Here is a 12,283-nt window from a genome sequence, read left to right as displayed (position 1 = left end):
GATCTAGATATTGAATATGTGCTGTTATGTCTCTATTCTATATTCTATTAAATCATCAATTAAGAGTATTTGAAAATAAAAATCCTTAGAAAAAGAAGGTTACATAATTTAGAACTGCATAATTTGTACTCATGTCCAGATATTATTAGAATCATTAAATCAAGAAGACTTAGGTGGGCAGGCCATGTGGCACGAATGGGAGAGGAAAGAAGAGTTTACAGGATTCTTGTTGGGAAACCTGATGGACATCGGTAAGGATGGAAATGATTGGATTGATCTTGACCAGGATAGGGCTGATGAAAGGCGTATGTTGCTGCAGCTATAAACCCTCGGGTTTAAGAAGGCTAGAGAGTTAATTGTATCTATATTCTTATAGCGTCTTTTCAGCTGTTAATGTAATAATAACAATATTAATTTATATGTTATGAATCGATCTATAAATTATAAATATTTATATTATTATTATTTGTGAGACACTTGGTTCGAACCTCCCCCCCACCCACCCAATATATTTCTAGATACGTGTCCGTAGATCCTGTAATGTGCTTATGCAACAAAGGGCGTCCATTACTTGGCACATTTAACGATACACTTTCCACTCTATACTGACGAATAACGCAACCAGCATATCACGACAAGGAGGTGAATATTTCACATCCACTGACAGTTACGGTGCACAGTACGGGCTGACTTAAGTGTTTTCCTAGAATTTGCCAGCGACTAGTTTCTCGGATCTTTTTTCCTACCTATCACACAGCGCTTGAAGGAAAAGTGCCAAGGTAATCGCAGGCTATAAATACTTGCAACGACCACTCCTCCCAAGGAACCAAAAAAGGAACATAACACAATTAAGAGTCGTGAGGTTCTGTGTTCGAAACCGGTTCCTTGCGATAGCAACCCTTCAATTAATTTGTTAGAAATCCGTTAACGTTTTTTGCTGCCCTGCTGGGATCGTTACGTGTTGGTTCGCACGGCCTCAGCGTGGAGGTACATGCTGTTGCCCTTCGATTCAAGAGTTCCAGGTTCGATTCCCAGCGAAAGGGGGGGGGGCACAGTGCACTGGTTAGGATTGAACTATAACAAGTACATATGACTGCCGTTCTGAACATTTCGTCCCATGGATATGTAGCCCACACACACATAAAACTCTACACCAAGAGGTAGATATAATTCCTACTAGAAACATCTTGAGACAGCTACACTAGGCACCAAATAGTTATCCAACTCCTGGTTTATTATTTTCAATCGATACTTCTCAAAACACTGATTTGCGAGTATATAATTCGTTTCTTCATAAAGCACATTTACTAAAGATTCACTTTGCCTCATATTTCTGAATCAATGACTGATTTATTTTTCTTCGACTTTCTGCCAGTTTTGGTTAATCGCGAAGATGAGGTTGAATGGTAATAAGATGAGATGGATGAATTGACATCGCAAACATACATGGACGTAGTAACACGAACCCTACAGAGGATTATGCTGGCTGTGAGCCAACACGCCAGAGCCTCGTCAGTCTGCACAGCACAGTCCAGAATGTCCTACGTTAAAGTCCTCAGAAAAAGCCATCCCTCTTATTTCTGACTACGATTATGAGCAATATTCATGACTTCTGACGTAATCGTAGAAAAAATATTTTATGATTACCGAGAGTCAATGAGGGGCAAATGCAACTGTCACGTTTTTTATGTTCTAAGTCTGCTAAGTTTATTCAAATAGTTCGTATCAAGGAGTATCTTTTTAAAAATAGTTTTCTTAAAACCGTACGTAGAAAGGAAACATTAGGGTTAGGTCTTTATTATTAGAAAAACACGTCTATAGTAGTTGAGAAAAACCCCTATCGCTCTCCCGTAGATCCGCGGCTGATTGTGATTAACCTTGTGGAAATAAAATTTATCTGTAGTTCCCTAGGTGCGATTTTTCAGGAATGCCAATGTTATTATTTTTTGCCTTACTCCTTCCAAACTTACTTCCCCCTCTTTTCATAAGTTACTATAGCGGCTAAAGTTCTCAGGTGATAATTCTGTATATGCTCTCAACCAATTACAGTGTGTATACGCTACAGCGTGATTGAAGTGGGCTCTGATCGACTGAGCGAGAAAACCAGTAGAGAAATAGGACATGTTCCAGTTGCCACACACAGCTTCCCAGCGAGACGGAAGGCAAGAATTTCTAGCCCGGTACTTAGCGCAGCGATCACAAAGGCTGTAACATTTTCTTATTATTATGAGCGCCATATTGGATTTTTGAAGCCTCCATGAAATCCATCCGTGGCAAACGCATTTTTCGTTATAAGAGCATCATGGAGAATTGAGCGGATGACCTTTCTTTCAGACATCGCCAGCTAAGTTTATTCTTAGTTTTATTTGTTTCATTCTAGAGGTCAGGAGAGGCGATCGACATTTATTCTCATTTAATTAACGACTAATTAATTGAACTCACCGACGAACATAAAATCGACTCAAAATAAAATTTAACATGTCTGGAATTTCACATATATCACATCTAATTTTAGAATTGGAAAAAAATAGGGTAACCTAAATTTCATTATTATCCTGTAGTTTACGGTTATTACAAGCATAAGAAAACAGTTTTTCGTTGTAAAAAAAATAAAACAGACTGCTTCTTTTCACAGTTAAGTTGCTATATTACAACAATGTAACATTGACAACATCCATTATATAACGGATTCTTTTTGTTTAAAAAATTGCTAACCATTGTTATAACTGTATCTTTAGTCAAAATGAAAATAAATGTCTGATGAAAGGAGCGTGTGTTCTCCTGAAACGTCACAACGAAAAACTGTTTTCTTATACTTGTAATAACCGTAAACTACAGGAAAATAATTCTACAATGCAAGCAATGCGTACATACAAGAAAAACTACTAACTTCCATGTTTTTCAGGAGATTGTGATCGAAGAATTTATAATGTGGGAAAATGTGCAATCAGGAAAACAATTATAACGTTTTGCTGTATTGGAGTTAAGAAGGTACAATATACAACACAGAGAAAACGCAAAATACGGCAACGTTAAATCGGGTTTCCACTGTAACGTCAAATCGAGGAAATGAAATATGTATTTTCAGAATTATGTATGCTAAAATAAATTCATTCCTTAAGTCTTGGGCATTGTAATACTTTCACTTTCCGTGACCCCGCCCCACACGATGCGACGTACCGACATCAGCATGCAATCAGACGGTGAAAGGGAAAGGGCAGTTGCATTCGCCCATCCATCCCTCAGATTCCAGACTTTCACATGGAAAAAGATAAAAGTGCAAGATGCAATCCGCACAAGAAGCGTTCAGATTGATAATCACGTGCATTAGTTCTGGTGGAGAAAGTTCCACGGAAAGGTTTGCCCTCCACGAGAGGTTTGGGGGGAGGGGAGGGGGGTCGCGGCGAGATAGGGAACGACAGATCGTGCTCTGGGAGGGAACGAATCGCATTCAACTTAATAAGTGCATCACCGATGCAAGCCGCGGGGAAATACCATTGCATGAGAAATGCAGCTAAGTAATTGGTTTTAGAACTTACGTAATGTTCACTCTACAGGCTGTTTCAAAAGTATGCGCAAGTCTATATCTTATCGCCTACAATATGAAAAAGGGGGTAGATGTTCAGACAGTCTCTTCTACATTGGGTGCATTCCGAAAGTCTTAACGAAACGAACGAAAGTAACTGGCCTCGTGAACCTGGTGAAACCAATTCCACCGCAGGTGAAACCAGTTATTTTTCAGACTTATGGAACGCTCTAGACGAAAGCGCAGGCGCAAAGTTTTGTTTATAGAAATTTTCCGCATGACGTCCAGCGGAAGGCATGTCCTTCTGACAGAAATAAACTCTACTGCGAACACTGTTACTCATTTTAATCACATTGTAAGAACAGTTGAGGCACGCTCAACTTGTGCATGTTGCTTCATATCGCCCTCTGTTAAAACTAAAATGCATTTTCCGAACTTGTGCAGTTTGAAGCCATCATGCACGCGCGTTGTCTGCAAGGAGGAGACGATTCTCACCGAACAACCCAGCCTCCTGGCCCGTGCGTTTGGTGAATCTCGTTCTTGCACGAAACGCACGAAAAGCGACTTTTAGGACAGCATAACGAACCGCACGGAAGCACTTATGGGACGGGACAGCCAGTTACCATAACTCGCTTAACGCGTTCAACTCGTGCCACTTTCGGAACGGGCCCATAAGTAGCAGTGTCCATTAGTAGTGGCGCGAAGTTTTGAAAAACACTGGATGGGCTGAACTCGGAGATTTGCTGAGGACATAGGCGTAACTCTGTACCTAACTTTGACAGATTCAAAAAAGTTTTCAAGCTCATAAAAATATCATCCAGGACTACTTTGATAAATAACTGTTACTTTTGTAAAATCATAAAAATTACTCGTTACTTTGCTCCTCACGTTTCAGGAGGTCAACAAAAGTACCATTAACTCAGTAAATTTTCATTAACCTGAATATTTTTTTGAGGGGGTGTCCCAAACTTGCCCCCAGTCAACCATTTCAGATCATTTCTGAGAGAAATACGTGAATTCTGTAGTGGCTGTTATCTATGTTTTTAGTCATAAGTGCCTATTTCGCAGATAAATGCTCTTTGAGTGCCTAATTCGAGATGACGGGAAATGTGCCTATGTTTATACATTTCTGTGCCTATTTTGTATTTTTCGGTGCTTTATTGCATGCCTATTTTTAGTTTTCAGTGCCTACCGATCATCATCTTGGTTGTAAGTGCTTTCTATTATGTGAGCACGAATAGTGCAAATAACAGAGGACACTGAAAAGTATCACATTGGAGATGAAACAAATTATTTTGAAATATTTTGATGTAACTCGATAAAACAAAGATGAGAGTGACGTTAGCTCTCGAAAGCTGTGAATCTTTTCCACAACTCACCTGGTCGATAGTCCGAGATAATCTTTTCATCATTCGCGCAGGTGCTGGATAGGTCGCCTTGTAATCAAGGGGTCCCGGGTTCGATACCCGGTGGAGGTACGTAGTGGGGTATGATTTTTCTTATTCTTTTTTATTTAAGGATCCCACTTTAAACTGTAGGTTCAGTCCCGATTAGCCTTACTGTGTATAAAGTGGACTTTAAAACACCAAATCTATCTATCTACCTATCCAGCATTCGTCGCCAGGAAAGCTTCAAGACTTACTTCATTTTGATAACAGTCAGTAATTAAATTGTAAGAATTCTATAGGTGTATAATAATGAAACATTGTGTTTTCTTAAGCATTGGAACTTTATTTCTAAAATAAAATTTAAGAACAGGCAAAATTATTGGGTGGGCTCGAGCCCCACAGGCGCCACTCTCCATTACGATATTTTTTATGCTCTTGATTGTCAGTTTCTTCCATGAAGAAATTCTGGAATTAATGGTTCAACTCAAGCTGGTCAACTTCAGAGGAGAAAATCTCCTAAAATTATCGCAGGGTCACAGCAACTTTAAACTGTAGTTTTCGACCAATAGGGATTTGGTAATAGCGATCTTATGGGCTAAGTGCAAGAAGTGTCATTTTTAATGTAATTTAATACTTCATAGCTACGCAAATAGTTCAGAAAAGGTGAATTGAGTAAAAATCGAGCCATTTTATCCCTCGTAAGTTCATTTCTTCAACTCCACCACTTTCAGATTCTTCAATCTATTTTGTTGTTGTTAAGTTTCCAAAATACATGTCGCAATTTCACACTCACAAAATATGGTACCCTTATGGAAGATAGATTCTTGGCTCTTCAAATGTTAAATGCTAAAAATTATTTACCAAAATGTTATCTTTTTTTTAATCCCTTTTATCATCAACGTGTAAAACTACAATCATATCTCTGCCACAATAATTTTTAATAGCTACTAGTCAAAATTAATTAACATTATTTTCCCTACTACAACGAGATAAACAAGGAATCTCCACACTTGCTTGTAATCAAGTGGAGCCGCCCAGTGTGTCGTTACTGGGTAATTCCGAACATTAAAGACATGCACCGACCGCGATAAGTCTGCTGGTTTTTCCCAGCACAATAACATCATCTAGCGTCTTTCTTCAACTGATTGAGTGATTTGGTATTTTAAGTCCACTTTATGCACAGTAAGGCTAATCGGGACTGGGCCTACAGTTTAAAGTGGGATACGAACCACTATGTGCCTCCACCAGGAACCCCTTGATTACAAGGCACCGCGCTACTACCACAGCTAAAAAAGCGCCCTGTCTCTTTCTTCAAATACTTCACACTAACGTAATACTAAAAAAGCTAGGAAATGAATATGCTTACAGTTCCATGACACTAAGAGTGCCCACAAAGGGGGGGGGGGGGTATTGGAGCAGACTGTGCCATCAACTTTTTGGGGGATTTTTCCCTTAATATAAAATTCAACATGTTTGATTGATTTGCTTTATATTACTTCGCTTTGTGCCACTTTTGGATAATTGCGATGATTAGATGAATGAAGGGCCAATCATAAACAAGTAGGGACTACAGAAGACGAGCCCCACAGAGGGTTATACTGGCTGAGACGCCAGAGCCTCGCTAGCCTGCAAAATGCAGTCCAGGGTGTAGTTCCCCGTGCACATAGCACTGTGCTATGAAGGCACATTTTGGGGATGGGCGGCTAGGGACCCACACATTTTCGATCTCGGTCATTTTGTAGGTGATGTGATCATCACCATACCCCGGTCGACTTAACCAACCAGGGTTACCTCACTGATACCTATTGATTTGAGGCTGGGTGAGCCCCAGAGCCGCTTTATGCGGGGACAAGGAAATTCAACAGATAGTGTCGCTTATTTTTTTAAAAAAATATTTACGAAATAGATTTGGGTTAATAATGACAAAACTGGATGTCGAAATTCTTTGAGGTGAGCACTAAGTAAAAAGTATCTAATAAAAATAGATCGGGTCAACAGACTCGGCTGAAATGTAAGAGTCAACGGACACCACAAATAACATCACGACTCTTTTATCTCATTTATTTAATATCTGGGAGATGGGCGAGTAACATATCATTAGACGATGTCTACGATAGTAAATAAGGGCGTATTGACTCTGCCAGAGGGACCCTGGCAATTTAACATGCGAGTCCCCTCAGAAATGCCGTATTAACTTACTTGTTCACAGATGTCCATCAATAGGGAAAAAATCCCTTATCTCATACCCTTACGGCTATGCCGTGTGTAGAGTTTAAATTGCCTACAGTTATGAATCCAGTAACAAGATTCAGTTGCTCAGTCGGTCGATGTCTTATTGCTACACAATAAACAATCAAACTTGGCAATTCACGAGCTTTTACTAGTAATATTTCCACCAAGTATTTTCAAGGGGGTCCCATGCCTTTTCAAATTCAAATAAAGAGCTGAGACAAATTTTCCACATGGTCCATACCTGTTAGATTTTTATTTCTATATTTTGCTATTCTGCGACAAGGTATTTCCTTTTTTCCCTTTAAAATCTTAAACGCTTCAAAGGCCCCCCCCCCAAAACTCAGTAGAAGATGGGGTCCGGGGGGATTATCCCGTTGCTCTAAGGGCCAGTACCCACTCTTCTTTTCTCCCGTTCAAAGTGCAAAAGAGGAATATTTACTACCCATTAAACAATTACCCAAAACACAATATGTGTATGTATTGTACATATGTCACCTGATTTTTCTAAAAATCGTTATCAAGAAAAAAATACGAAATATTATGCACCACATGTATGACAGCATGAAGCGTCCCCCCTTCTACTCCAAAAAAGAATCCTGGCTGCGCCACTCCGCTGAAGTAAAAGACAATAATTCTAGTTTTTTCTTCCGGTTGTTTATCAGAGATTGAGACCATCCAAATTTATTTTCCAAAAGCTACTACACTCATATATGAGTCGATAACAAAAATTGGGAAACCATAGGGGCATTGGGATAAAAGTTCATTTCTTGTACAACTTTGGGTGGGAGGGGATGCTAACTTGTAACTTATGTACGCCCAGTTCCCTCTGGCGTCATCAATTTTTATATATGTTATAGTATTTTCTATAATTATTTTCACTAAGGGACCCCAAATATTTTACTTGCGGGGGGGGGGACTGCTCTACGCCACTGCACTCAACTGAAAAAATGTGCTGCTTTATGTGAACAGGAGTGTACATATGGAAATACTGATTTTTTTAAAATCATGTTGTCCCCCTAAAAGCTCAAAAGGTTATGATTCTAACATTTTTCAATCAATCATGAGAAAATTTAATATATATTCCGTCTGACAGGAGGAAATAGTTTGTAATTGTACAGAAGAGTACAAGGTACTTCTTCAACAATTGAAATGCGAGATAGTTCTATTTAATTTCTACAAAGCCGCCATGTTGTTTACGCAGACTACATGGTGTACATGTAGAATATGGACAATCGTTGATCACACGAGGGTGAACGGCACTGTTGACTGTAACGTAGGAGCTTTCTCTCAGCACTGTAAAGTATCAGTACACAAATAACATGCGATTCAGGTATTCAGAGATTTTGAGAGAAGTGCTGCTATTTCCATGCCCGCTCATCATGAGAAGGTACTGTTGTTTGAAAACTCGAAAACTTGCGCATCAAAAGCACTTGACAGCATGGAAATTTCCTGCAACGTGTCATCTGTCAAGAGCCACATCACGGAAGAGCACGCCAGCACCATCTAACGGCGAGACGCCGAACTACACGTGCCAACCGGTCAGCTGGTTATCGCAGCAGCAACAAGTGATCGTTTCGATCAGAGGAAAGGGACAATTCACAACTGATTATTTCCATTTAACCCAATCACAAGGGAATCGCTCTAACAACACCGGATCGTCTCATAGATGGCGCAAAAGTCGTACGAACGCAGAGGCGGATTAAGAATATATTTGTCGGTACAAGATGAAGAACTGACAGGAAATACAGTGTGATGCAAAAATATTCGAACAATATTTAACACGGACAACAATGAAATAATGCCTGAATCACACGAGGCTAGATTTCCTGCTGGATTTTTCAGTTGGACTTGGACTGGTTGTGAGGTAATGGCTCATCTGCTAGTTTTCGCCTCATACGACACTCGTTACTGGAGACTTGTATTCCCACAAAACATTGCGCAAAATACGTATGTCAAACATTTAATACAGTGGTAATAATAAATATTTTCATTATCGGCTAATCACTGCCGTGTACAAATTAGGGTTGTTAAAGGTCCAGGAATATTAAATAAATTCAATTCCGGTCCAGGAGAGAAAATTATCAAAGCGTAAATGGGTTCTGGACCGTAAAAAACCTTTATATCTGTAAAGTATTTCAATTCGGTCCAGTAAACTTTTTTCCAGAATGAATTTCAATTCGGTCCAGGAACCTTTTTTCCCGCATCAAAATTTAAATTCGGTCCAGGAACCTTTTTTCAATGAAACAATAAGCAACTTGGACCGAATCTACGAGAAAATTGTGTGAGAAAGAAGGTTCCTGTCCTGCAGCGAAACCCAATAGAACCCATTAGAATTTATGTGGTTCCGGGACATTTAACAACCCTGGTACAAATGGCATTGCTATGGATAAATTCCTAAATATTAATGATCACGAATGCACCTCACTTCAGGGAAGAAAAAAGAACCAACACTCGGAAATCACAGACAAGAATCCTTTTCCTCGCCAAATTCACATTTTACCTTTACATGACAAACTTTTCGCTCTGATTAGCTGTTACCACAGCATCTAGAAGAGAAGCCAGTTGCATTTATTCTATTTTACTTAAAGTTTCAGATACAGTACTGAATGACCATTTTATACTGAACAGTAACAATAGGAAAACAACAACAATAAAAACAAAACAATAGAGTACAAGATGGCGCAGAAAAAAAATTAAAATTACACGTACATCGTTAACAATTTTCTGAAACTGTGCTTTGCAAGCATATGTAAACATTTGGAGGTAGGTTATTATATGAGTGAGGAAGCCTGTAGAAAAGAGACCGCTGTAGAAGGGAGAGCCTTGTATTAGGATTGTGAAAGAGCTTTACGTTGCCGGTTGGCCGTGCGGGGACTCGTAGATGAAATTTATTGAACAGAAATTCGGATTTAATTTTGCCGTTCATGATTTTATGCAAAAAAATAAAAAAATAAAATAAAAATAATAATAATAAATCATGTCTGCTAATTCGCGACGAGTGTGTGGTGGTTGGATATACAAGACAAACATAATATATGTTTTATGGAGGTGCCTCAGAGGAGGTACTATTCTATGGCGAGTAACGGCGAGGAAAAAGTTGACAGAATCAATCCGGGATATTGTATTAGTTTCTGAAGCCCAGATAGGGGAGCAGTATTCAATTCAGGTTTTCACTGACGACACAATGGTCTAGTCGCCAAAACTAGTCTATAAGCCAGTCCAGTGCTAACTATATGGCATTCCTACTGGAAATCCAGTTCCATGTGATTCGGCCTTAACGTGTGTTTCTTACCATAAGTAAGTCTCTTCTGTAGCATTGAAGAATTCGCGTATAATTTTGTACTTCACTAAGTTGTAAATACTTTATAAAAAAAAAACAAAAAAAAAAACAGCCTGTTCACATTAAAGCGGTTTAAACAAATTCAAAAATACGAAAAATAAAATATTTCAATATAGTGTTCAAACTGATGCAAGGGAAGTTGAGGAATTACCATCCTCTGAGAATACAGAAATATGACATTTCATTTGAAATATCCCTTAAACAGTAAACACATTCAATTTACTTCTATTATGATTATATACAGCTGGGTCCATTCGCAATACAAGCAGAACTGAATGATGTCACGTGGAGTGCCTTGATTCTGATAGATATCATTATAGTTTAAACACTTTTGCACACTTATATTCCTACAAATACGAAACTCGTGTTGAATTATTCTTGTAAAGCATTAATTAAAAAAAAAAAAACAACTTCTAGAATTGTCATTTCATGTCAATTTATGATGGTTTTTAAGTTAATCATGTCACACGAAAATTCCAGAAAACAAAAATTGGTCGATGGGACCCACCTGTGTGTGTATTCATGTTGGGTCGTAACTCTTTTTAAAAAGTGTTTAAAACCCGAACAATGAATATGATTTTAAAAACGTCCTTGTTTCGAAGAAATATAATTTAAAATTTCAGCTTCCAATAAATTTGACAAGTTTGGTTGTCAATCCGGATGTTCGGATGGGTTATACAGAGTCTGTTAACATTTTTAAGAAGTGTAACATACAATTGTAAATGGGAATGTTTTTCTTCTTCAATATAATTTCTTTGAAATAGGGGGAAAAGACTGATATTTGTAATGTAAAGCATTTATGTATGTTTTATATGCATATTATAATGGACAAAAACTGATTAAAAGCTGTTAGGTCCAAAAATAAAATATAATTTTTTTTTTTTTTTTTTTCGAAGAAGCTCTTCGAGGATTGTGAACATTTGGATTTGGCTAGAATTGTCATTTACTAACAAAAAGTACAAAAGTGTTTCTATCGAACTAGCTATTGCAAACCGCAGAAAAAAGACGACGTCACACCCAGCTAAATATGAGAAGCGCACTTACCTTTTATCACTTGCACCTGGTCACCCATTTGGAAGCTGACGGTGACGCCTTGGCTGACGTGGAAGTGAACGATGTGCTGGCCCTGCGCGAGGGGCGGCGAGGGGGTGTACCTGCCGTGGGGCTCGAACCCGGGGCCGAAGTGGAAGGTCGCGGTGGGGTAAGACCACGAGGGTCCCGCGCCGTTGCTCACGTGGCTCCGTCCGGCGGCGGACTTCGTCCCGTTGGTCACGTGATCTGAGGGCGTGGCCCGGTTCGGGTCAGCCATGTGTTCGCTTTCCGGGTCGTCTCGGACCTTCACCATCCGGTATCACGAGGGTCTCGTTGTCACCTGCAGGAGAAAGGAAAAAATGCTTTTACTCTCTGGACACCCTGTAAAAAGAGAAAGTGCATTTACTGTATGGACACTCTGTATACGAAAGAAAAACTGCCTTTATTCTATGGACACTGCACAGTAAGGGGGATTTCACACCACACGTGTCGACTTGAAGATTTCACAAATAGAACGCAGGCTTGGGCGGCCTGTTATGCAGCTAAGTATAAAAAGTTGCTGTTGACTGACTCGTTCCCAAGCGACGTGTCGCTTAAACGCACGGCCATGAAAATAGGCGGCTGGGCAGAATTGCGCTGGTGCCACATGTGGGAAAACCAAAGCGAGAGCGGGACAAAAGTCGCTGCTTCCCGCGCACTGTGTGGCAACGTCAACCGGGCTGCGTTGCCTAGTTTAGAGTATCAGACCGACTTCTCTCCGAGGCA

At 39.5% G+C, this 12,283-nt stretch overlaps 1 protein-coding gene across 2 annotated transcripts in view; it reads right to left on the bottom strand.

The window, feature by feature from the left end:
• The window catches only part of mtgo (miles to go), a 596,892-nt gene that overhangs the window by 436,670 nt on the left and 147,939 nt on the right, over positions 1-12,283 (bottom strand). For both annotated transcript variants that reach the window (XM_083118289.1, XM_083118287.1), the window contains exon 2: positions 11,531-11,858. In XM_083118289.1, the coding sequence (XP_082974415.1) occupies positions 11,531-11,831 (301 nt within the window). In that variant the 5' untranslated portion in view covers positions 11,832-11,858. The remainder of the gene's footprint in view (positions 1-11,530; positions 11,859-12,283) is intronic.

The sequence above is a fragment of the Lepisma saccharinum genome, chromosome 3 (assembly GCF_977018435.1).
Source record: "Lepisma saccharinum chromosome 3, izLepSacc3.1, whole genome shotgun sequence".
NCBI lineage: Eukaryota > Metazoa > Arthropoda > Insecta > Zygentoma > Lepismatidae > Lepisma > Lepisma saccharinum.
Note: the sequence above shows the minus strand (reverse complement) of the source record. Positions and strands in the feature narration are given on the sequence as shown.